The following is a 27,827-nucleotide window of genomic DNA, read 5'->3' as shown; positions in this document are numbered from 1 at the left end:
CTTAGATTTGAGTTGGAACTTGAGAGCTACAAATGAGATGAAAAGCCTTGACTATCTACTAAAACTACTACTGCTGCTACTACTACCAATACTACTACTAATGACTCAAAGCAAAACCTTTGAATATTTATGCCAAGGCGCTTGAAGCCTAAACAGCAGCGCACGTCCTTTTCCAACCCAATCTATTCGAAGCATCACTCTTTACTCCCTCCCATTAGGTTCTAATTTACTTAAAATCTTTCCTTAAGACCTCTTCCCACCATGGAGCGACCTGCTTTAACTTGGCCTCACATGGATGGCCAAAAAGAACAATCTTTAGCGATCTGCCATAATTTATCCGTAAAACATGTCCTAACCATCCCATCCTTTCTTTCAGAATAGCCTAAGAAAATGAGATAGAACCACATTTTCGTACAATTTGCTGTTTGACAACCGGTCAGTCAAACGGGTGCCTAAAGTTATCCGTAGAGAATTCCTCCGGAATTCATTTAACAAAATAATATTCCTCTGCCTTTAGAAGCACTCATATTTTAGAACCACTCTTGACCATTTTCATTACCATAGCTTCCAATATTCTAACCTTGGTTCGCAGACTTATCCTCTCATTCATTCTAGCTAACACAAGGAATCCTGCTTGCCCTATACTTCGTCAATTATTATCACTATAATTGGTAAATTTCAGAAACAAATAAAATTTCAAAGAATATTTTACCCATTCAAATCTCAATCTACCAGTTATCGAGACTTTGCTGCTGAATCACCACAAGGAAAAGCAACGTTGTGGCATAAAACACGCAATAGGTTTTTTTTCGTTTCTCCTTTCGCCCAGATGCTCAAGGAAAAATTCAGAAGGAAATCTTGTGAGGTGAATCCTTTAACTAGAAAAACCGGAAACATGAACCCAATAAAACTCAACTGAAAATCCAACCTACGCAAAACTAACCCGATGAAATTCGGGGCAGCAACACCCAGCCAAAGCAAAACCCAATATGACAAAGCTTCAACCGCGCAGCCTAAATCCAGATCTTTAATGAATAAACTCACTAAAAATCACAAAACCAAATCCAGACTTCAATATCTCAATGTTAAAAAAAAAGCATCTTCCCATTAAACATCGACCAATTTGAACCGTATCTACCTACAGGGATTGACAGTGGAGTTCCACCCCACCTTCTAAAAAAAAGCCCGAAAGGATTACAGCCCTCCTGGAGAACAGGAATGATTTCTATCTAAAAATATGTTGTTTTTTCATATTTTGACTTGCTCTTCTGAAAAAATCCTTCTAGACTCAGCCATAAGTGGTTGAGGAGCTGGAATAATTGACATTATTTCTAGTGAGCAATGCTCTCCTAAGCGGCGTTTCGGTGAAAGTCAGAAGAGTTTACCATTATCATCAACACGGATGAAATTAACGACACATCATTATTTTTAATTTTGGTCACTACGATCCCTCTCTCCTTCCAGAATTTCCTCCTTCAATTTTTGATAATAAGTGTCCCCATGACTCGTGACAAACTTTTTCACAGGTCTCCTACCTTTGTTTTATAAAGTAATTGGAAGACAAATAAAGATGGCTCGTCATAGCATTGGTCTTGGTCAATCAGTTCGTGGTTACGAAACGTTACATGGGGGGATCTTTCCATTGAAGAATTTTTCATGGGGGAAGAGAATTTTTCATGAAGGAGGTGCCAGATTTTCCAGCATTACTTAAAAAACCATCAGAAATCAAATAAGAAACAAGATTTTTCACCTGAAAATAAGGAGCAACATTAAAACTTAAAACAATCTGAAATAATCATGCATATGAGTGGGTTGGCCCCCTCCTTAATACTGCACTCTTTACGCTAAAGCTTTTAAGTACTTTCAAAAGAGCTATTTATTCTAATTAAACGAACTTAGTGATTCAGGGGTCATTCTTAAAGAATTGGAACAAAGCTCGAACTTTAGCGTAAAGAGCGAGGCATTAAGAAGGATGTAAACCCCCTCATATGCGTAATAATTTCGGCTCCTTTTAAGTTTTAGTATTGCTCCTTACTTTCAGTTAAAATACTTTTTTTAGTTAATTACTGAAAGCAATGAATCATGATTCTTGCCTAATGGAGTTCCCCCTAGGCTGATTTTTTTTGTAGGTTGATTTTTTCTGAGCAGGTTTTTTTCTGGATTAACATGGAAGTTAAGGAAAAGTTTTTTGAAGGAGACGTAGATTTATTGGCAAAGTTGTGAAAATATCAGTATTCTTCTTAAGCCCATGTCTAAAGATCCCCCTCCTCTAATTGGGAACCAAAGAATGAGTATTTCCTGTCTTAAATTTTACTGGGTTTAATTTTCTGTGTGCGGTATATTGCATGGCTGAATTTTTCTTGGCTTGAGTTTTTCCGGGTGTAAGTATGAGTGGGTTAAAATTCAGGTGCATTAGTTGGGTTGACTTTTGCTGGGTTGAATTTTGCGTAGGTTTAGTCTTGCTCGGTAGGACTTTCACTGGGTTGAATTTTCCTCGGGTTGGGTGTTCCTTTGATTTAGTTTTTCAATCACCGGTTGCAACATATGGGAGGCGCAGTAGTTGTTTTCGCCAAGTTTTCAAGTTTATCATAGCATTTTCTTTGGATTTGTTTTGAAGTGTTGATAGCTCTTTTATATGGCCTCTTTGGCTTATGTATCCCTCGGTAGGAATAAGAAACCACGAAATCCATTTTAGAGGATGATCAGAACTGCCCCCTTCCCTTTTTAAAAATAGAAATTCCTTGAAAAAAGTGTTACTAAAACATTAGGGATTCAGATGACAGAATACCATTTCCCTAATTTTGTCTAGACTCCCCTTCGTCTCCCTGAAGTGTTAAAAATATAGAGAACCATTTCAAATTTTCATGTACTCGGAGATATCATGCATGGTTTTTACTGGGCTCATCAACGAGGTTCTTTGACAAAAAAAAGGAAATAAAACAAAACAAAAGCATGGGAAGAACCTTAAATTGAAAATTTACTTACGCAAGAGGATCTCGTAGGGTAGCTTGTCGACTTCTAATGGTGGTAGATGGAGGCGGAATATAAAAATCTGGAAACTCCGAAGTCCTATTTAAGTTATCATTCACTTCACTAACAGATATAAAATTCGTTCCAAATTGTTTCAAGGAGGCTTCTTCATCACCCGGAAAATTAAATTCAATTTTAAGTACATTTCGTAACCAACTCCCAAAATCTTTGATTGATAGCCGATTTAAAGGATCTGACAAAGAACTCATAAATGAAGTTGCATTTATTCCCCGTCCTTCCGACATGGCTATATACGTTCCCTAAAAAGGAGATATATCAATGAATTAATGCAAAATCATTATTTAATTTTATGACAAAACAACAGGTAGCTTCGAATACTATAGATGCAGCTGGGTTATCATCATTGTTCCTCGGCAGAACTAGACTACTTGCCGAACTCGTAAACGATGTCAACAAAAAAAAATTGAACCAGCAAAGAAACATTTTGTCTGGAACCGCAAAATGAGAGTAGGCGAATTAATGACGAGAGTCAAACGAAGACATTTTATAATGGATAGCAATCGAAACATGATGGGACCATTTTAGAAGCCTTGTGGATAATGTAAAAAAAACTTTTCCATGGTAAAATTGCCGGCGGAAGCAATGTCTATGTATACGAATACTCTTTACTATTATATTTATTACCGCATAAACGAGGAAAACTCCTTTTAAATGAGTGCAAACAGGGTCTTCGGGAAGTTCTTTCTACTATGACACGACTGATCATGGCAACTGATGTTTAGGTGAAGCTTTTTAATAGAGCATTCCGGTTTACAATGCTCCAGGCTAAACTTTTTTTATTTTTTTATTGAGCAATAGGTGCTAAAATCACACCCTTCGGTTTAGGGAGGTACATATCAAGCTAATATGCTCAAGTACATAGCTTCGATGCTTTAATAATATTATTTCAATATGAGATTTTCTGCAGTGAATTTATGTTATTTGTCTAGATTATTGCTTGGCAAAGTTTGTCTCCTAATTCGCCTGTGGCTCTAGTACATACATTCACGATCAGGCGTTTAGACTAATAGGATTAGTGGCGTAGGGAAGACTCGTTTCCAAATGTCTAGCTAGTGTTGACCGATAGTAGGGCTTTCTTCATCCCCAAATTTTTGGGGATATCAGGTATTTTTTTCATTTTACCTGCCCACGCTCCCCCATTTATTTTTGTTTCTTTTACCCTCAATTCCCCAAAAACACTCGTACCACACCAAATATCTTCCTGATAATCAGATCAGTTTTGTCCCCGAAGCAAACTGTCTGTATAGTCCGGAGAAAATCCATGCACGTGCGTATTCTTGCTTCTGTAAATGATTGTATACATCCTGGTCTTATTTACCACAATAAAAACAAATTAAAAAATATACAAGGCACCATTGAAAATGCATCTTGGGCCTCCAAAATTCAGATAAAAACAACTTTGTAAATATCATCAACTGAAAAGTTAATCAAACTTGAGATAGTGAAAACTCTTGATGTTCAGGAATCAAAAAGTAAGTCAAGCAGTCAAGAAATTGGATGAATTCTATTCCTACTGCTAAGAATAACTCCCTGCAGTACAAAGGCGCCTGAGGCCAACACAGCTGCTCCTCCAACATCCCAATTCATACAAAGCCTTTTTCTTTTGCAACCTCCCAAAAAGTTCTCATTTCTTTTAAATATTCCTTCACGAAATTCTACCACCCCATCTGGGGGTGATCTGATTTTTGTTTGGCCCTAGACGGTTCCCCGATATGGACGATCGTTGGAAATTTGTCATCCTTCATCCGCTGAACGAGCCCGAGCCATCTCAACCTTTCTCTCGTCATAGTCTTAGAAAGAGATCGACCACATTTTTCGTACAGCTTAATGTCTGAGATACGGTCAGTCAGTCGGGTACCCAAAAAATCCGTGGGCAATTTCTCTTGAAAACATCTAACTAATCCTCCTCTGTTTTTCGGAGCGCCCACGTTTCATAGCCACACTTGACCACTCTAATCACTGTAGCTTCCAATATTCTAATCTTGGTTCGTGGACTTATTTTCCTATTCTTCAAACTTTTCCAACAGTGAAAATACACCCTGGGCCTTGGCTATTCTACTTTTAACATCTTCACTGAAACCAGAGTTTTACTACTAAAATTAAATAGGAAAAAAACAAGTTTTTTTTTAATGAAAGTAAGGAGCAACATTAAAACTTAAAACAAACAGAAATTACTCCGTATATGAAAGAGGCTTTTCTTCCTCAACGCCCGGCTCTTTACGCTAAAGTTTGAATCTTTCTCTTACCTCTACTTTTTAAAACAGTAAGAAACTTTAGCGTAAAGAGCGGAGCGTTGAGAAAGAAAATCCCCTTTTATATACGAAGTAATTTCTGTTCTTTTTAAGTTTTAATGTTGCTCCTTACTTTCATTTAAAAAAACTTGTTTTTTTCTATTTAATTTCTGGAAGATTTTCAATTAATGCATGTTTTGATCTTGGCTCTCGGCACGTAAATAATTAAAACAAAATTTGCATATTAATTAATTGCGATTATCGGAGACTTTGAGAAAAAAGGAGTGAAGGAGGAAGCCCAGTTCCCCTGGAATTTTTTGATTACTTAAAAAGGCAAGTGGAACTTCTAATTTTTTTCAAACGTTTTCATTGGTAAAAATTCTACGTAACTTACGAATTAACTTACGTAGCGTACTTCTATATTCGTATGCTTTATTGCGTATATGAGGGGATTCAACCCTCGTCGATACCTCGCTCTTTACACTAAAGCTTAAATGTCCCAATTCCTTAAGAATGACCTCTGAATCACAAAGGCCGTAGAATAAATAGTAAAAATTACTAAAAATACTTTAGCGTAAAGAGCGAGTTATAACGAGGAGGTAAACCCCTCATATGCGTAATAATTTTTGTTCGTTTTAAGTTCTAATACTGCTCTTTACTTTCAGTAGAAAAAACTTTTCATATTTATTTTTTCATTGTTTGTTCAAATAATGCGAGAAAATCCCGCGCCCCTTCATCGAAATTATCTTCCCCCATGAAAAGTTCCTCCATGGAAATATCCTCCCACGTAACCCTCCCTCTCAACTCTCCCCCCTAAACCAAAAAATCCCCTGAAAACGTCTGTACACTTCCCAGTAACCATTACTATATGTAAACACAGGTCAAAGTTTGTAACTTGCAGCCCCTCTCACGAGGACTGCGGGGGAGTAAGTCGTCCCTAAAGATACAGTTATTAGGTTTTTTGACTATGGTGAAAACAAATGGCTATCTCAGAATTTTTATCCGGTGACTTTTGGGAAAAATGAGCGTGGGAGGGGCCTAGGTGCCCTCCAATTTTTTCGGTCACTTAAAAAGGGAACTAGAACTTTTCATTTCCGTTAGAATGAGACCTCTCGCGACATTCTAGGACCACTCAGTCGATATGATCACCCCTCGGAAAAAAAAAAAAAAAAACAAATAAACACGCATCCGTGATCTGTCTTCTGGAAAAAAAGATGCGAAATTCCACATTTTTGTAGATAGGAGCTTGAAAGTTCTACAATGAGGTTCTCTGATACGGTGAATCTGATTGTGTGATTTTCGTTAAGATTGTATGACTTTTAGGGGGTGTTTCCCCCTATTTTCTAAATGAGGCAAATTTTCTCAGGCTCGTAACTTTTGATGGGTATAACTGATCTTGATGAAACTTATATTTTTAAAATCAGCATTAAAATGCCATTCTTTTGATGTAACTATTAAGGTATCTTAGATAAGTGTGAATTAGGGGAATGGTGGAATGAAGGAAAGGGGATTATGGGTATGGAGGAAATAGTAATAAGCGAGGGACAAGAGAAGTTGAAGAACCAAGAAATACTGATATGGTGGGCAAGTCTGGATCGTTCAGGGTCGCTAAAATTGTATAGACAGATAAAGAGTAGTTGGGGGAGGAGGTATTTTGGAAGGCCGGGTTAAGTAGAGAGGATTTTAAGGCTTATTTGGATTGATGGGGAAATGGATTTTTGATTGGGAAGAAATGAAAGTATCAAGGGAGAAAAGGGGAGAAGGTAGAATATATTGCTTGTCCTATGTGTGGATCTCAGGATGAAAGTTTAATACATTTTTTGTGTGAATGTGTCGAATTGAATGAGTGGAGACGAGAAATGTATGGTAAAGAAAAATTGAATGAGATATGGATGGTAGATAGAATGAAAGAGACAAAGTTCCTGAGTATTAAAAGGATAGCAAGATTTGTAAGGATTGCAGCGGCACATCGGGAGCGTTTTCTTTAAATAGTATTGATTTGATTTAGTTAATTTGTTGTTTGTTTTTTGTTATGTAAATTTCCTATGGCCCACGGGCTTTTTCTGGAATAAATGATTATTATTATTGTTATTATTATTACTATTATTATTGGTATCAAAATTCCGATTTTTTTTAGTTTCGGTTACTATTGAGCCGGGTCGCTCCTTACTACAGTTCGTTACCACGAACTGTTTGATATTACCAATGTAAGTGAAGCTGTCCATGTGATCTATCTTCTCATTGCCCAACATCACCTCTTCACCTTCACTTATTCCTAATCTTAAAGACCTAGTCTTCTTAACATTAATTTTCAAACCTTTTCTTGCACTCTGAAATCGCAAAACCTCTAAAAATTCATTCATTCTGCTAACACTTTCATCTAAGATGATTAAATCGTCAGCATAATCTAAACGTAGCAGAACTTTACTTCCTCCCCCTAACAAATCTCATTAGTTCTAAAAGTTCTACCAAGGAAAATGGACCTAAAAGTTTACGCGATAAATCAGAGAGAGATCAAGATAAGGTAATCCAACTTAACTATATATATGTGAATAAATCTATCAATATATGCTAAAGATTTGCATTGTGAGAGACAAGCATCAGGACTTCCACACATTTCAGCAACAGTTCCCCATTGCGTTCATAAATACTAATTTCCCTGGGCCATCAGGGTTGCAGCACTAGCTGCAAATTATTAAAGAACGAACAAGGGCCCATTGTAAACAAAATTAAATAAAAAAAACCTTGGCATGTGAGAAAAAATTATCCTTTGTGGCTGATCTAGGAATGATAACTATTATCTCGATTGGTCTAAATAGTAAAATGTTATTTCGTAAACAAAATTATGTGATTTTTTGGAAAGTGGGCAGGTATGACTGATTCAATAATAACGTAATAGTAAAATGTTGAAATCTATCTCTGTCGGTTTTTAATAGTTAATAACTTGTTGCTGGTAAACTATACGGAAAATAAAAGAAATCATAATACAAACTAAGACGTTGAGTTCTGGGGGAGGGGGTGTTCCAGGGTCTTTAATATACTTTTTCTAAAATGAAACTTTTACTATTAAGTGTTAAATCAAGTTTTATTCAGTTTACCCAAAATTTAACGAAGGTTTAAAATTGTAATAAAGATTTACTAAATTAATAAACAGATGTAGCTCTAATAAATTTTTAATAGTTGAATTGTTCATATTTGGCTCTTTGATGAGTAATTTTGCCGACCACTGGCCCTGTTCAACCACTTATCCTTAAGTTATTAAAGACAGTTTTTCTTTTCCTTAAAGTGATTGTTTGGCCTATTGATAAGAAAGAAAATTTTGTTCAGCTTAAATCCAAGGAAAGCCTCCCCCACGCTGATAACATTTTCGATACGTCTCAAAATTCAGCTTAACAATTTTTGTTCTGACTGCATACATCCTTACGTTCTAAGCGCCAATTCCTCCGCACAAATTTTCCAACGATCACCAAGATGTTCAAAGCACTTCCTGTGCATTTATTTTTGAGCAACAGGTGAAATAGCCTAAAACTTTGATCCCGTGGCCCTTGCCTGGCCTCCCTCGACAGATAAGCATCATACCAAGATACAGGCTCGAAAAGTAGTTTGACAGGTCTTAAATTAAAATGATCAGTCTATCTTTAGCAGCAGATTAGTCCATCTGGTGGGTGTGGAGTTGTTAAGCTCTCTAGCCCGCATCGTCTACAAGACAGTGGGAGCCTTATGTCAAGTTAAGTACATTGATGTTGTATGTTACAAATTTGAGAGAAAATTTCTTATCTAAAAAAAGTTACGTATTTGAGCAAACTAATCTGTATCATCTTTACTTAGTTTGCTTTATCATGCTCGTATATACAGATTGATCTAGTCTTCAAAACAAGTCCTCATTCAAAGCGGAAAGTAAATAAATTAACTAATTTCTTATTTTCGTTCGGCTTATCTCGAAACGGACCTTTTATTAAAGACAGAGAAAACTATTATAACAAAATATTAAATAAGCTAATAGAGAAAGAAAAAAAAAGAAAAGCAACCTACTTGAGTTTTCTTCTCAAAATTGACTTCGTCGTATTTCTTCCAGTCATAAAACAAAGCAGAAAAAGTTGAACTTGGAATTTATTAGATTTAACTAGTGATAATTGAGCCAATCGAAAATTATATGAAAAATTCCGATTGGCTTAAGTTAACGCCAGCTAGATCTCGGAATTAGTAAGATCTCATTGTGTATGCACCTTTACCGATTGCCTATCAAAACAACTGAATGAAAACTTTATTGTTTGAAGCATAGGCAACACGAAATATTTCAAAGTATATACGAAATATTTGTGTAATCAAACCTTATCATTGAGGAGGCAATAGGGAAAAAAATAGATTCTTTGTCATAATGGTAACAACTCCGTCAATTCGAGGGGCTCCGATAAGATGATTTGACGAGCAATGAAAGGCTCCTTGCCTTTACTCACAAAGTTCCATTTTCAACACAAATTGTCCAGGGAACTCTCAGATGATTTGGACATCTCTTTCGGATGCCACCAACAGCCCCTGCCAGAATTATGTGCCCCAAATTCCGTAGTTGGTTACGCCCGAGAGGTAGATCTCAGACCAGATGGAAGGACAGCCTTCACAAGTTCCTCAACATGACCGATATTGCTACTTTCGATGCCCCCCATATAGCAGCAGATAAGTCCACCGGGAGGAGCAAAGTCGCTATACTCTCTACGCCACATACCATGCGGAAAGAGCTGTCAAAGTAAGGCAAGTCTTCTATTAAAGCATTGGCGGAAAAATAAATCAAACTTTAGCGTAAAGAGTGGGGATGACAGATATCAAGACATGGGTGTAAAAAAAAAGCTTCATCTGCTGCATTTACAGGCATCACGTGCGTAGTCATGTTCATATAACAGTTGAACATCGTCAAGTGCCATAGACTATTGTTGTGATTTAAGAAATGACACATGAGGTGGGTTTCAGGTCTCAAATATTATCATTAATTAGCGCCACTTATTTGTTATTACCTTTAGTCTAAAAAGATAGATAACAAGCAATTTGGCCTCTAAAATGCATAAAAAGGGATAATATTGCTGTTAATTCTGCAATTACAGTAGTCTAAATTGCCCCTAGTTTTCCATTGTCTTGAAATGAAAGTAACAACAAATACTTGACTATCACCAATGATAAAACAGTTCTGAAACGTACCCACGGTTGTTAGGATTGCGCGGACGGTGATTATGGCTGCCACCAGGTCAAAAAAAACATCTTGAGAAAAAGAATCACTAAAATTACAATTTGTCTGCTTCCTTCTTGAAAGTAGCACGAAAAGTTTGGTTAACGTTTATCTATGCTTTTAGAAAAGCCTAAACCAATTCTTCTTCAGGAGATAGAAGGTATTTTACATAAAAACCAAAAGAACACGTGCTGATTGATGATTATGATGCCCTTATAGGCAATTAAAATTCAGATCTCGTCACACGTAATAGTCTCTATGCTGATGACATTCTATCTCTATGGTCCTGACTGAAGTCACTTTGATTCAATAGTTCAAGTGAGCGTGGCTAGATCAGAAATGATGATTTTATAAAGCATACCATCTCGTCTCTTTTGGCCCCTCTGAATAATCTCATAGGGCGAATCAATTAAAGGACTAGCTTAGGGTCCATTAGTAAGTAAAAGGGTACTGGGTGAATTAATTAAAAGGACTAGCAAATGGTGCATTAGTAAGTCGCATGAATGAAAACAAAGGCATAATTTACCTTCTATTGCAAATAATGCTAATTTACGTGCAGACCAAGGAAGATTGCGGGCAAGGGGATGCTTGAGGAGGCTTAAGATCTACCCCACCTCCGAAATCCTAGGTCCTCCCAAATCTATGGGCGCTTTTTATTGAAACTAGCTTTTTTTCTAATTAGCCTACCACCATCAAGACCACCACCCCCCCAAAAAAAAAATTCCTACAAATATGTGTGGTACAAACTAAATACCAATAATAATTTTATCCGAGTCGATCAACTATGTTCTTTTCGTGTTTGAATTTTAGCGCTGGTCGCAATTCCAGAAACAATCTCTAATAAAATCAAAAAACTACTAAAACTTTAAACAAAACTAAAAATAACTATGCAAAACAAAATCACTACAAAATAAAAAAAAAATCACTAATGCTAGTGATGGCAATTTTAAGATGTACTAAGTAGGTAGAAGTTCTGGAAGTTTGGGCAGTAATTACTATTTCATATTTACTTACCATTTCCTAATTATTATTTTAGTAATTAATTGTAGCCTAATTACTATTTCCCTACGTTACAGGCGATTGAGCCTTTTGTGGAAGGAGTTACGACTTTTTTCTTTTGTTTATATAGGCTATTTAAAAAAAAGAATTCTGATGACAAAAAAAACTGTGTAAATATATTTTTTATTCTGTAAGATGCGACAGTAGTCTTTTGGGGTTTTTAAGGGCCAGTAGCTGCATTGTTATTTCCAGAATCCAGAATTTTTTTCGGGGAGTGTTTTGCACAAGGATTTGTTTTCGGAGGAGATTTTACTAAAAAAAAAATCCTTCAAAAAACGCATAAAAATTTGTTTATATCCATTTTTGTTATGTTTTTGCGAGTCAGACAAACATTTCAGGGGGGGGGGGGTTAAACCTCCTAGCCCTCCTGGATACGGCCTTGTCTTCTCTGCTTAAAAACTAAAATATTCGATACCAATTTTACTTTTTGGGCAAATTTGAATATTGGGTCAAAAGATTCAATCAGCTGTCTTTTAACGCAATACTTTTTCAATAACTCTTCAAACACATGAGGATGGATAAGAAAGAGGATTTTTGAAATACATTGTCTCATAGAAATACGGCACGTTATTTCCGTGAAACTGCACCTTTGAAATCTTGCTTAGCTTTAAAATTAATTTTATCACTCTTTATACCTTTATACAGGAGGAGGGAGTGATTTAATCTCCTCGAGCATTTGTCTGCAGAATAATTTGTCTGAAGGATTGGTTCAGAAACAGGATTATCAATCACCCTTCTAACCACCTCTAAAGTCATGCTTAACTTTAAAATAATACTAAAAGCATTTCTTGAAAACCATGACTAAATATACCAGTGGAATACAATCTCGGAATTTACAGATGGGGTTAGGCCGAAGGGAGGAAATAAAATTTTGAGCTAAAATATGCTTTAGTGAAAATTAGGGAATAATACGAACGGAGACTAGTTTTCATTTTTCGGAATATCAGCATTCAATAAAAATTATAACGAGCTAGATAAATTGTTTAGAGCATTAAATAATCCAGAGTATTATTCAGCATAGGTCATGCGGAAATATGTATAGGTTATTAGTCAAGCTTGAACTATGGGTATCCTTGCGCAGTCATCCCTCCTCAAAACTAGCTAGGCTACAATAATAACAAAGAGTAATGCTGTTCGTTTCCGCATTCAAATTCGAAGTACCTACCACCGTACTTCCCCTTGCAAAGGACACTAACCTTTGATGACCTTTTACAATCTTTGTGTTATAAAAGTGAAACCCTAAGAAATAGATGTACTACTCGAATGAGGGATAAGGGAAAGTTTTTTATTCTCATATATATTCTGGTTTATCAGTTTTTAAAAATTTTTAAATCAAGTTCTGAAATTTAGGCCTAGGAGCAAAACCTTGATGAAGATTAGAATCCCGCCGAAATAATAGGAATTACACTTTCAAAAACGATACGTATAGGCTTGTCATATCTGAATCTTCTAAGCCAAAGAAATAAAAAAAGGTAGATATAGCAGCTTGGTAACACCTTCCCGGGGTATACTTTAGGCCCCAGATTAACCCCTGAATGTTTCATTTACCTAACTCAGCTACTTTTAACATAACATCAAGTCCCTTAACTAGAAATTAACCGCAAACGCTAATCGATAGGGAAGAAAAGTATCCCACTATTCTAGATAATTGCACAAATACTTATAGAGGGTTGTATCAATCATTTTATCAATCAAGGGTGAAGGGGGTGTAAGCGGAGCAATGTAGTTTTATGATCAAGGTATATGGTATTATAAGTAGTTTCCAGAATTTTCGGTAACCATTTTCAACTAGCAAATAATTAGTAAAAAGAGTCACTTTCAGAGCTCAAAATAAAGCTTAGATAGGAAGTGATTATTATATTCGGAAACAGTTTTGAAAGACGCATCGACTGGTGTGTATACATTCTACATAGCGAAGTAATGAAACAATTAAAATATTTACCAGAGTAAGTGCAAGCTCATAAAATTTCCAAAATATTGTACATAGCCCAGGTCCGCATTTGGCCCCGTGGGGCTGGTAGGCAATTGATAAGACATTAATTTGTAATTAAACAGCAACATCCCTGCATAGAAGGAAAAGTAATTGTTCAGAATAATTCTGACTTTGAGGGAAACCACTTTAGTAACAAAAGAGCAGTACAATTAAATTCCAGATTCAAAACTCTTTCCAAATTTGGCATTCCTTACAGCGACAATTGTGGTCTGCAAAAAATTGCTGATGACTGACTCTCATCGTTTGCATTATTATTTTTTTTTCTTTTTAGGCTACATAGTTCGTCCATAATTTCGAGCTGTACCAATTTACAAAAATACAGCAAGATCAACGGCATTAGTAAATAGCCTAGGGCTATGTTCAGGCATCGGGGGGATGTGGCTTGGAAGTTAATGACACGGTTGTTTCTTTCATTCCAAAAGAGCGCTGAATGGGAAACCGAGAGGTATTGCTCTTTTGTTATTATATACTTTATTGGAAAAAAGCAATCTTACGCCAAGATTATCTTCGCTTACCTCATCTGAATCCATATCCGTTTTTTTCCGTCTTCACGCACACTTAAATTTCTATTCCGTTCTTACAGCAGTCCTGCTTGATCATAACTTTAACTTCGTCTGATTAACTGTTTGTTGATTCCACATGAAAAGACGGCCCGGTATTTGCGTCACATTTATTACGTAGCTCATTTACATTTACCTGTTTATAGTTCGCTTAGGATTTGAATCCGGTTGACTGAAAAGTTTAAAGGAAGTTAATCTAGATTCAACGTAAATATATTGAAATAACCGTGTGTTGACCTGAACAGTCCTGATTTAATGTGCTCTAAGCATACTTTACATTGGGTTTTCCCTTAAGAATGCAAGATTAGACTATCCAGACTAAAGTTATCTTATTATTTGGTTTAATAGACTGGAAGATCCAGGCTACTCATTTTTTGTTCAATAGACCGTGGAGGTCCGTTTTTATTAATGTAACTAAACAACCCAGAGAGGTAAAACAATCGAATGTTAAAACTTGACAGATTTCCAAAAATTCGAATCAGGCTTTGTTCGTTTTTTTTTCTTCTTTCTTTCTTTTTTGTTGTGAGAAAAAATACTATCTCTTACCAATAAGAAAGAGATTACGACTATTTTTGGGACCGTCAGTCCCTTAGCGAAGGGGGCGGGGACAGGGAGTCCCTATCGCAGGTCAAAGCGGATTTTCAGCCTTTTTTGGGTGAAAAAAAATTAGCAGAAGTAAGTATTTTATTACATTTCGGGAAAAACATTATGTGTTTCAGACAAAATTTGACTTAGCCGGGCATAAATCCTTGCACATAAAATGAAGATTCCTTTCTCCAGATATTAGTATCTTCGAAATATAACATAATGGGTTTTTTGATTTTAATATAAACGTATCTATACACTATTCTTACTTCTACTAACAGCTCACTGCAGCAACAAGCCGTGTGAGGCCAACGCAGCTACGTACGCTCCTCTTCCATCAACACATATTCAAAGGCTCCCTCTTTACACCCTCCAAAGAAGTTTCCTTTTCATTGACATCATTCCTTACAAAATCCTCCCACCCTATCCGGGGACAACCTCTTTTTCTTTTGGAGCTAGATGGTTGGTCGAGAAAGACGATCTTTGGCAATCTGTCATCCGCAGAATGTGTCTTACCCAGCTCAACCTTTCTCTCATTATTGCCCCAGGAAGCAGGATTGAACCACATTTTTCGTACAGTTTAATGTTTGGGAAACAGTCAGTCAGTTGGGTATCCAAAAACAAATCACGCAATTTCTCTGGAAAACATATAGCAAATCCTCCCCATATTTCAGAGTGCCCACGCTTCAGAACAATATTGACCACTCTCGTCACTGTGGCTTCCGATATTATAATCTTGGTTCACAGACTTATCTTCCTATTCTTCTAAACTTTTTTCAACTGTAATATAAACATCCTGCTACTACTACTACTACTAACAACTCACTCACAACTCAGGCACCAAGCTGCCTGAGGCCAACGTAGCTACACACGTTCCTCCTCCGTCGAAATTTATTCAAAGTCTCCCTCTTTACACCTTCCCAGGATATTTTCATTTCCCTTGAATCTTTCTTCATGACATCCTCCCACCCCAACCACGGACAACCTGCTTTTCTTTTAGCCCTAGACGGTTGGGAGAAAAGGATAATCTTCGGCAATTTGTTTTCCTTCATCGGTAGAACGTACCCTACCCATCCCAACCTTTCTCTCATTATAGCCTTGGAAAGTCGGGTTGAACCACACTTTTCGTAAAGCCTACTGTTCGAAATACGACTAGCAAGCCGGGTACCCAGAACAATCTGTAGGTAATTTCTCAAACATCTAGCAAATCTTCATCCACTTTTTCGGAGTCCCCATACTTCGAAACTATATTTGACCACTGTCTCTACTTTAGCTTTTAATATTCTAATCTTGGTTTTGAGACTTTTCTTATTCTTCCAAACTTTTTTTTTAGCAGGGAAAAAAATACCCTGAGCCATGGCTATTCTACTTTTAACATCTTAACTGCTCGCAACGTCTTTACTAATAATACTACCAAGATATGTGAAGCTGTTCACATGATCAATCTTTTCGTTAACCGACATCACCTTTTCATCTTCGTTTATTCCTAGCCTTAGCGACTTAGCCTTCTTAACATTAATTTTAGAGACTATTTTAGAGCCCTGAACTTACAAAACCTCTAAAAGTTCATTCATTTTGCTCACACTTTCATCTAGGATGCTTAAATCAGCAGCATAATCTAAGTTCAGGAATGGACCTTGTCTATTCTGATTCACTGCACCCACCGTTTTTTACTAATAAAACTACCAAGGAAAGTCGGGCTGTTCACTTGATCGGTCTTCTCATTAACAAACATCACCTCTTCACCTTAACTTATTCCTAATTTTAGCTACTTATTCTTTTTAACATTGATTTTCAAACCTATTCTTGCAATCTAAATTCTCAAAACCTCCAAAAATTCATTCATTTTACTAAAAATTTTCATCTAGGATACTCCAATCATCAGCAAAACCAGCAGAGGGGTAGAAGAGTTTTTTTCCCAATTGGATCCGTGTCCTCCTTTTGCCATTGCTGTGCTCCTTAGGACTACGTCCATAATGCCGGGTCTTAGACTCATGATCTAAAAATTATGTCCAGCCAAATTTGGTATGATTTTTACAAAAGTTGGTGATAAGGGATTTCAAAAATTATCAATTAAAAATTTGTGGGCTACACTCACCACAGCTACGACCGTTGTATTATGATTACTAATTAACAGTAAGTGTAATAATGACACGATACTTATCCACCAACATTACTACTATTTAAATGTACAAAAACTATGTCAATTCAAAAACAAACATAGATTAAATCATTTAAATTAACTACCCTTTCATTTTGGCTTGGGGTGCTTAGGGATAGAAACACTATTATTATTCATGGTAGTTTATATCTAATTTCACCTGACTCCATTGGTCGTGCCAATTTATCTTCATCTAAGTTTCACTTCTATAATTTATATACGTGTTTTATTATATATTTTAATACAAAGTAAGTAGTCGTGGGGCCCAAATTAGTCCCGGGAATACCTCATTAACATAAATGTATTAGCACAAAATTTGCAGCCGGTTTACCTAGCAGCCACATTCAATCATGGACCTATGCTAGCAACCAAATTGTCTATGCTACAGAGGGTACATCCCTTTGGCATACTTCCATGAGAACTTCCTTTGCATATAGCCATGAGGCCGTAGCAACTAGCCGTAACAAACAGAAGTAATATAAGGCTGGATTTTCAATGTACTTTATGCTAGTAAGAAATTAGAATTCAGAGAGAAAACAGTTTGAACATATCTTTTTCATCAAGTTTTATTTGAAAACATACTAGCAGAAAAATTACTGTTTTCTTACACTATTATAAGTTGATAGTGGAGCTGCCAGTAACAATGATAGAAAGAAAAAAACCCAAACGTAGCAGTAGAAATTACAAGAGGATCTCGACTTTGCCTTGAATGGGATGAAATGTATGCTATATATGTTATATCATTCAGCAAATTCAAATTGGAGGAGCAGTTATGTTTTGCAGCAAAACTTAATATAATAGATATGAATAGACTTCAAGCAGCTTTAAATGCCATAGTGGAATATATTAAGGATGAAAAGTAAAACGGTCAGTGAAAAGTTGGTGATATTTTGTTGTAATTATGATATAAAAATGTTTCTCAATCAAAAAAGTTTTTCTTGTTAGATATTTTTAGTAGGTTACCGCTCCTTCCAAAAGGAAACTTCTTTGGAGGGAGTAAAGAGGGAGCCGTTCACTTCGGGATATTCCCGAAGTAGAAAAAATCTTAATTAGTCTGTATTCAGCTGTTAGTGTGTTAGGATTAAAATAAGGAGGGATTTATGAAACATAAAATAATGGGGAATCTTGTGATTTTTGAAAAATGTCTGATTCTAAATCATCGTTTACAAAAATTATTTATGAAAAAGAAAATTTTTTCGCAAAGAATGCTTGATGATATTATGATAGATGAATCTCCAACTTTGAATTATTGTATGGTGCTTATGAGTCGTGGCCAAAACGTATTTCCTCAATTTTATTAGCTTTGTAATCGAAACAAAATAAAATTTTATTGGGATTTGCTTTGGACACTACTTTAGAAATTCAATGATGATTTAGGACTATCCAACAATTTTTCATGAGAACAATAAATAAATCGACAGTTTAGAAAATTTTGTTTAAATAGATTCGGTTGATTTTGAATTGTGATATCACTCGATTACTCCTTTCTCTCTAAAGCTAGAAAAGAACACTCTTAATTGTTCGTAACTCAGTTTTATTTTGGCAGTGAGAGAGTTAACACTGGAAAAATGTTCTATACATGTTCACTATGCATGTATACACCGGACAATTGGTCATCATGTGAGAAATGTACAATTAGTGATGAGTATAATGAAAAGTGCAGATTATGCTCCGTATAAATTGCATAGAGAATATTAAGTACAAACTAAAGACTTTAATTCCTGTATTGAAGACATTTGTTACACTCATACTAAAGGATTCTCATACTGCAATTGTCAATAAATGTGATCAATGGGAGAATACCTATCCCGGTATGACTGAAAAGAACCGTAAACAAGATTTTCGTTTATTTTTAAGAGGCTGGTATTGTCGTGGTTTAAACTGTTTTGGGAGGGAATCAAGTCTACGCCTCAACCGTTGGAATAACAAGAGAATCTGGTTTCTACGTCATCAATGTGAAGACAATGGCAACTATGATTCTAAGCCTACTGATTTTTATCTGGCTGTTACAGAAAGTGATTCTCCATTTAAAACACTGTATGTGATGTTGCTTAAGCTATTTCAAATACATGAATTTTACCATAGAAATGACAAAAGCGTCATTGACTTCACATAAAAATACAGTAAGAGTCAAGTTACATTGTACTGTAGAACATGTGACCCACACTTTGCGCATCAAGATAAGTATATAGTAAATCCAGATGATCTACCGCCATTAGTCGTTCTCGACAGCTATCTATGCGTAGAAGAAGATACACAGAGAGGAGAAAAGTCCTTTTAAGCATATACATTTGTATTAATATACAAATTTACAAACATTTTATTCTTAGGGCACTAAAATCAACATTATACAGGTATGAAAGTGTATTTTTCACTAGGAATTCATTCAGACGTGGGTTGTCTACGCAAATGTTGAGAAGTTTATTGTAAGTATAGCCACAACTTCGGAAAATGAAATATAATAGTGCATGAAAACCAAAACTTTTAGTCGTTAAATCCTACACTCTCGTCTGATTTTGAATAATACTTTTCCCAATTCTTTCAATAAGTTTATTGCATGTATAACTTGCATGTGGTAGGCCAAGAGGATAAAAAAATTCTATATTCTTCACGGTTTGAAATATGCATAGCCAATGACCCATCTTTGCGTTCAATGGACTGCTATTATACGGGTAATATTAACACTTTGAGTTTTTCTCGGTGGTAATACTCAGTGGTAGCCATTGGGGTATATTCAATATCTCGTGATTTCTTTTCCCAACTAAATGTAATTCACTAGTTATCGCTTTTCTAAGCGCATTCGTAGTTTCAGTGTTTGTCTTGTATTCGTATCCATTAGCTGAACCCCTCAATTCCTTATGGAACTTTGGTGTCATCATCAATATGAACTGTAAGTAGCTCGTATCATTTTGAGAGATTGTTGGTAGTGCTCACCAATGTTCTGTTTATGTAGGGATAGATATGTCGAAATAAATTATGCAATACATAATTTTCATAGGATATCCTATCAGTAACACTTGGCATTTCATTGTCAGTTTTCTTAATATCAAATGTAAATCTATAAATCTAGAAGAAAAATCAAGGAAATAATCTTCATTGGAATAAATTTGAAAATGAATGTTTTCGGAGAGCGGTTTTTGTGGGTAGAATTGTTCGTAGTAATCATGTTTTACACTCACACCAACGTTTTCTGCATTGAAAAGATTTAAATTTAAACTTATTGATGGATAGGATTCCTTATGTGGTAGATTCGCCATTTCAATCTAGGAAAAGAAATCCTTTTTTGTTATAATAATTTTCTTCCTTAGTTTCTTTCGTTTCTTCTCCTTTGGCAAGAGTGATGTCTTTCATTTCTGACTCGAGTAGAGACTGATGAGTGATGCAGTGTTTCTTGACCCTTTTTTGCCTTCTGCATTTTGTCGTGATTTCAATCGCTTGCCAAGGAATCGTGGACCAGACCTGAAATTTTCTGAAAACACCCCTTTTTAAATCCTTGCCAGAGCCCCAATCGTATATTGTAGACGATGCAAAATCCGTGGCAGCTGGTACAATATATTTTTAGCCAAGGGTAATGCACAGCGAAATAGCTTAGAAAAAACTGCCAAAATCATAGCCCGACATTGATGAACGACCTTTGTAAAAGTCCATTCCATGACCCCTTTTATCTTGGACCAAGAGTAGAAACATAACAGTGAATATCAGTAGAAATGAATGCATTTTTTCTATTAGTCCTCTTGCTATTGAACGGGTCCAAAATGGCATGTAATCATGGCCAAACCCTTTTTTGTTTCTAAAGAATCACCAATTCAGTTCTTAATGTTAACTGGCAGAGTTCCAAATAGGAAGTATTTACAGGGATACAATGAAGCTGCTTTATATTGTAATGACAATTGTGAAATTGACTGGTTTTTGTTTAAAACACGGAGGAGGGGAACATTGCTATTACCAACTCTCGATGGTTCAACAAATGAAGCATAAGGAAATATACAAGTGTCCGAGGAGAAGCCACGTGGGTAACACGATCCATGCGACTCGTGCTTCCACCACTTCTAACATTATTTTCGCTATGTTTAGAACGAAGAAAATCTGTCAGACAGCTGTTGAGAATAAAATCTTCATTGTCAATGGGAGAACTAATGTAAATCTTACCCTGTTCCATTAAATAGTTGAATTCAAAGGCACAGTTCTTACGAGCGGAGATTCTTCTATTGATACGACAACAAAAATCATTCATGCTACCATATTCTTTATATGGTAGTGTGATAAAGTGGTATTTATCCAAGTTCATTGATTCTATCCGTTGCTCGTTAACGAGTGGTCAATCACAGGTCTAACTTTTATGTTATTTGTACAATCTTTTCTCAGATATTCGTCGGTAAATTTGATGGTGGAAGAGACTGTTGTCAAAAATTTTCTTTTTTTTGTTCAAATTAATGTAGAGGGGCTAAGAGACATTAGACAAGAATGTCACATAGAAATCGTTGTGCATTGCATATGTCTTCAACTGCTACCCAAGAGTCAAATTCAGAGTTATATCCAAGCCAACGAACTGGAAACTGTCTCGTATCCCTGTGTGTACGACTCTTTATTACTTTTCATTTTAATCTTTTCAATTTTATAGATTAAATTATTATTCTTGATATTTTTAAGTTCATAGTCATAAAAATCTTAGTTATCTCAAAGACGATATGTTACAAGTCTATTGTCTAAGATTTTCTACACTTTAAGAAGTTCAGTGGACCAAAAGTAATTCCCCTTTTCAAATTTGTTACTAGTTCTTTTAATTCGAACTGTATCACCAACATTGATTTGTTTCTTCACAACCTTTTCACTAGAATATGCTTTAAGAAAATTGTCAAGTGCATCATTATCTCCTCGATGAAATTCCTGAGGGCTAACGTTGGACAGACATTGAGTCGAGAGGGGTGTTGATTATAAATTTGCATGATTTTATCCAAATCATGAATAAAAGCAGCGGTATTTTTCAACGTGCAATATCTTGAAATTAAAAGTCGAATACTTTTTATCAATCGTTCCGTCAGTCGTTCCGTTGATGCTTAATGGGACTATGACTATGATAGAAAATTATATTATATTTCAACAATACCTTCTCCACATGTGGATTATAAAATTCAGTACCTCGATCCGTTTGATTTTTTCTATAACAATCTTGTCCAAGAACACTTTCTATGGCTTTAGCAACTTCAATACCTATTTTTGTCCGGAATGGATTAGCATATGTATAGCGAAACTAATTGATAAAAATACTGATTGCAATTGATAAAAAAAAGTAGAATATATTTGTTGGGTGTATTATGACGCTTTTGATAATCATCTAGAGTTAAAAGAGCTGCTTGCATTATATGCAGTGGAAAAAAACCTTCTATTTTTCGATGATGATTACCACTAACCCTATGCCTTATTTTCGAAAAAATGAAAAAACACTCCTTAAAATTCATAGAATCTTAATGAAAATTACATCAATCTGCGTATCAGATATTCTTATTGTAGAGGTTTCAAGCTCCTTTCTGCAAAAATGTAGAATTTTGTGTTTTTGGCCGGAAGAAAGATCATGACGCGTGCTTATTTGTTTGTTTTTTTTGTTCCCCCACCTGGAGGCGATCGTATCGACCCAGTGGTTCTAGACCATTGCGAGAGGGCTCTTTCAAATGACAATCAAAAATTCTAGTGCCCTTTTGAATAACCAAAAAAATTGTAGGACAACTAGGTCCCCTCTCACGCTATTTTTCCCCAAAGTCGCTCGATCAAAATCTTGAGATAGCATTTTGTTCAGCATAGTCGAAGAACCTAATTACTATGCCTTTTAGAATTACTTAATCCCGCACAGTCCCTGGGGAGGGGCTATAAGTTATGAACTTTGCCCTTTTTTTACATATAGCATTGGTTAATGGGAAGTATACAGACGTTTCCAGTGGGATAAATCTGGTGGGGTGGGGGAGGATTGGGGAGAGATGGTTATGTGGGAGGGTCTTTCTATGGATGAAGTTTTCATGGGGGAAGGGACATTTCTATGAACGGAACACCAGATTTGCAGCATCATTAAAAAACGATTAGAAATTAAGTTAAAAAACAAGTTTTTTCTACTGAAAGTAAGGAGCAAGATTAAAACTTAAAACGAACAAAAGTTATTACGTATATGAGCGGGGTTTACCACCTAGTCACTACCTCACTCTTTATCCTAAAGTTTTTTTAGTAATGTCAAAAAAACTATTTATTATAATTAAATGGCGTTTGTAATTCAGGGGTCATTCTTAAAGAATTGGAACAACATTCTAACTCTAACGCAAAGAGTGAGGTATTGACTAGGGGGTGAACCACCTCATACACGTAATTATTTCTGTTCATTTTTAGTTTTAGTGCTGATTCTTAGTTTGAGTTGAAAAATCTTGTTTTTTTGTGCTGCGAGAGCAACACTTTGGTTTTGCCGTGATTTTTTTTGCATTCCGAGCACTCTGATTTCAGCTTATTCTTAGAAAATGGTAAGGGCCTAACTTCTGTAGTTTTTACGTAGTAAAGTGTGGACTTTAGTTTGCATTTTGGAAAGTTTCGTAGAACTCTTGCCTGGGGCTAAAATGGATGGTTTGTGTTTGTCCTTGAGCCAGAGGCTGTAGTGTGTGAAGTGAAGTGGAGTTTTATAGCCTATGTCAGAGAAAACTATCTGAAGTTATGCAGTCTAGCCTTCGTTTCATCAAACCATGTTTCCGCTATCGAGTGGAAAGTTCCGTTCAACCAGGCAAGCAGGCAGGAATCAATTTCAAATTGAAGATGGACTAAAATCTATAAGTGTTAAATATATTTGGCAGTTACCCTGCCCCATAGCCAAAATATCTTCTTTGAGTGATAAATATAAAAATTTACAGAAACGAAAGAGTGGCATTTTCCCACGGGCCCAAAAGTGCTGTCATCTATTGTTTCTGCCCATTTCTATTTGTAATTCCAGCTGAGTTTATCGTCCAGTTTTTCGCACTGAACGATAAACTCAGCTGATCGTTCAGTTTTGGGATTGCAGTAGAGAAATGATATCAGATGGGCCTCTTAAACTTTAAGTTCTCTCATTGCTAGAGAAATTGGAGTTTATCCTTTGCTCCTTTCTAAATGATGACGTTAGAAACTTGGCCTACGGCAAAAAAGTCAACTTTTGAACTAAGACGAATAGCTTTATTTTACAGCACTCGTTAGCTCTTGATGAGCTGATCAAAGTATATGTCATCCAGTTTTTGGTAGAAAACTTCTTCATCAGATGTACCAGTTTGAAATTTTAAAAGGGTTGACAACTTCATTAGTAAGGTACACACTGAACCCAAAAATAGCCCGATACCAATTGTGAGACATATAGGGGAGTTTTAAGCAACAGTCGGCTGTTAGCTCATAATAATCTTCGGCAACGAAGGTTTCGCAACTTTGGCTAGTTGGTGTACCTATTATTTGATTCCTGTGTATTTGATGGTAAGACCAATTTGATACCAGTGGTAAGACATGTAGGGGACTTGTTTATTTTAAGATCCTTACATATTAACAAATTCAGCGTTTAATCGAAGCGAGGAAACAAAACTAAAGTGTTGCTCTCGCAACACTTTGCTCGGCGAAACCGAACAGACGTTGCTGCAACACCTCACGTTGCCCATACAACGTAGATCTAGTTTCATTTGATATTCACCTAAAACGGGGTACTAATCAATCTATAAAGAACTAAGCCTTCGGTTACGCTTAGAAATTAATTTAGAAGTTTCAAGATCATTGTCAGCAAGTCAATACTATCCAACCAATGAATAATTCTGAGAAATTTTTTTAAGTCGACTCAAAACGTACATCCCTAGGTCCTTGGGACAAGACAACCCCAATGCACAAGAAAAAAGTTTGTTTACCTCAAGAGCCAAAAAGCTTCTGTTTTTTTTTACAACTTAAAATCTATATCTGCAAGATCTTTTCACCCAAGGAAATTCGGTGAACATAAAATTGTCTTGAAAAAAAAAGTGTGGTTCTTCTTAAAATGGACCAAAAAACTCTAACCTAATATGAAAAGAAACTAGCTCTAATTCTACTTAGAGTTTCCAAAAAGTTTAATAGTCTAGCCCTTCATTTACCTTCACACAAGTGTCCTCATTTGCTGATGGAATTAAATCTTAAATCAGTAAACAGAAAATAGGCTTGATTGCCGACGTGGGTCAAAATCTATTTGTAGAGAGATCAATGAGGGGAGAGTGTGCTTTCCATAGATATTGTATCCTGACGACTGACCCGACTGAACAATGCACTGATGTAAAGTCGGATGCAGTTTTTCTGGATATGAACTCCCTTTACCAATCGGAAATGTCCAATTTCTCTTTGCCGTGTGGTAAGAGCTCATAGTCTAGCCATCATACATGTAAGAAGAGTTAAGGAGATAAGTATGCTTAACCTGCAAGATTTTGAGCCAAAATTCTGTCATTTGGCTTGCGGGCCTCTCATTATGCACTCAAACTTTCATTGCAGTTTGGATGTTGGAGTTACAGTCATGGTCAGGCTAATGATGAAGCGTGGCGAAGCTACAGTCTTCTCCAAGTACTTTTCAAGTCTAGTGATTGCTTGCCTTGGACTTCTGGGTACTACCCTAGCATTACTTTTGTGATTTTTGTAGCAAAGTAGAAGTTAATGAAAATCGTAATAAATATGGCAGCAAATACAATATTTCAAATAATCGCTGCGCGTCCAATGCGAATAACTATTCCTCTGAAATGACAAATTAGACAAAAGAATATTACACGACAAAAAAAGAAATATTTCAACTACATAAGTATATTGTAATGTCAATCAAAAATGAAAAAAGAAAAAAAATGAAAAAAAGTATACTGTCAATAAAAATGAAAAAAGATGTTTCTTTTTTTTTGTACTGGTAGACTATATTCATTTTAACAAAACAAAAATTAGGAAAAAAAAGACATTTCAGAACATCTTTTCAGAATGACTGCCGATCTTAGGGTATTTCTTGACAAGAGGCACAAACAAAAGGTTCTTGTGGGGTTGAGGAAGTACTTGTCACTGTATCGTTCTCACGTTTTTTACGCTATGTTAAATTTGTGATATTAGTAGTGTTGTTATTAAACCGACATGGTAAAGTAAGTATTTGTTTTTTTTAATAAATTTCCAGTTCTTAGATATATTACTGAAGGACTTTGGAAACTTTCACAAAAGTGTATGGGTATATAGTACCATATCTCAGGGTCCAAACACACTCATTATTGTAAATACTATTGATCTACAATTTGCAGCAACTTTAACGTTCCGTGGAAAGGGTAAATTGCCGTAATGCGCATTTGTATATTGAAACTAAACCAGAAAAATTTAAAGACAAACATGTTATTTAACTAGTCCTGCTTGGTGGGTCACAAAGCAAGGAGTTACCCCAACGGTCCATTGCGTGAATTTTCTCTCTTGGTGAAAGAATTAAAGGCTTGTCCAATTCAAAAGCCCATGGAAAGTGCCAACAGGGCCTTTTTTTCTCCAATCATACAGATTGAAAATCATTGTCTGTTTTTTATTGAAACAAGTGACAACATTCCTAACTTCAACTGAAAAGTAGGAGGTGGTGAAGTAGCAACCGTCTGAAACTCGTTTTCTGATTATAGCGGTTAAACACCTTCACATGATTCTGGTTCAAAGAAGATACAATATGCCTGTTGTTGTGATAAAATAGTTGGCATTGCAAGGGGTTGGATTGGGGTGTTAAAGTTAATCAGAACCCACTTCGTCCCTCTATGATCAGAAATCCGGATTTATATTCAGTGCGCAATTCCATTTTGCACTAGTTGCTACATGTGTATTTTCAGCCAAAATTTGGTTACGAGATGCTGACGATGCTGGAGGAGCCATGGAACCTGTTTGGTCAATAAAACATACGGATTTGAAGTTAGTGTAAGTTTTTTACTTATATAAGGCAGACATGCCTGCATTTCTTCAAAAAGTTGGATATTTGGGAGTGTTGGAGAGGTCATGGTGTTACTGTGGCCCTCCAGTCATTCATATTAAACATTCTTATAAATAGGGGATGCAACATGCCTTAGTTTTTACAAAATACTCGGCAATGGTAATGAAATGATGTATTGCCCACTTTAACCCTATTGAAAACCCCTGTGTGATTCCAGCCCAGTCAAGGTACGGCATGGCTACCCATCTTCTAGGAAGTTGGTCAGGAAAGAGCGAGGGGCCGTTCCCTTGCTCATATATGTTAAAATCCTGGCGCGATATTGCTCCAAACAAAGTCCAACATTCCCGTCTTCGTGCAAAAGTATTGGAAGGGGGAGGGTAATGGGCTTTTGGAGGCTTCACAGTCTCACATTTTGTATCCAATGTTTTGCAGACTGATTTTAAAATTACTAGTGGCTCTGGTTCAAACAGGTAGCTGCAATATGCCTACTTGTTTTCAGCAGGAAGCAGCCTGGAAGAACGAGCGGGTGGTTTGTTTAGGAAGGTATATATCCGAATTGGGTCTTTCGATCATACAGATTGAAAATGTTTGTATTATTCTGATTCAAACAAGGCTGTGCTAAATTTTGATATTAGATATGACATTTGATTTGATATTAGATATTAGATATGATATTTGATATGTATACTGTTGGAGTCTTTTACCTACTTTAGTTGTCATGAAATACCAATTGAAAATAATCGTGTATTTCCAGTTCAACTTATTTGTAACAAACCAATGTTTCCAATGAGAAGTTGAGAAAGGTAGAGGTGTGTGAGTTTAAAAGAGTCACGGGCCCCTTTTATGTATCTAGTTATAAGTGGTTTCACTTTAAAAAAGAAAATACCTTTCTGCAATAAAAAACTGATTTGTTGAGGGCAGGGGTAAAATTCTTGCACTTAAAACGCACAAACTTAAGATCATTACGTGAATCTAGATCAGACAGGCAAGGAAGGGAAGTTGCCGAAGGGTCAAGAGGCCACCCATTGGCCTTAGCTTTTTTTT

General features: G+C 36.0%; 1 protein-coding gene across 1 annotated transcript in view; it reads right to left on the bottom strand.

The window, feature by feature from the left end:
* The window catches only part of LOC136042015 (uncharacterized), a 56,525-nt gene extending 42,290 nt beyond the window's left edge, over positions 1-14,235 (bottom strand). Inside the window, exons 1-2 of the mRNA XM_065726862.1 lie at positions 14,068-14,235; positions 2,986-3,290 (exon numbers count right to left, since the gene is read on the bottom strand). Coding sequence (XP_065582934.1) covers positions 2,986-3,290; positions 14,068-14,082 — 320 coding nt within the window. The 5' untranslated portion in view covers positions 14,083-14,235. The remainder of the gene's footprint in view (positions 1-2,985; positions 3,291-14,067) is intronic.
* Positions 14,236-27,827: the final 13,592 nt, after the last annotated feature.

Source organism: Artemia franciscana, unplaced genomic scaffold, assembly GCF_032884065.1.
Source record: "Artemia franciscana unplaced genomic scaffold, ASM3288406v1 PGA_scaffold_56, whole genome shotgun sequence".
Classification (NCBI taxonomy): Eukaryota; Metazoa; Arthropoda; class Branchiopoda; order Anostraca; family Artemiidae; genus Artemia; species Artemia franciscana.
Note: the sequence above shows the minus strand (reverse complement) of the source record. Positions and strands in the feature narration are given on the sequence as shown.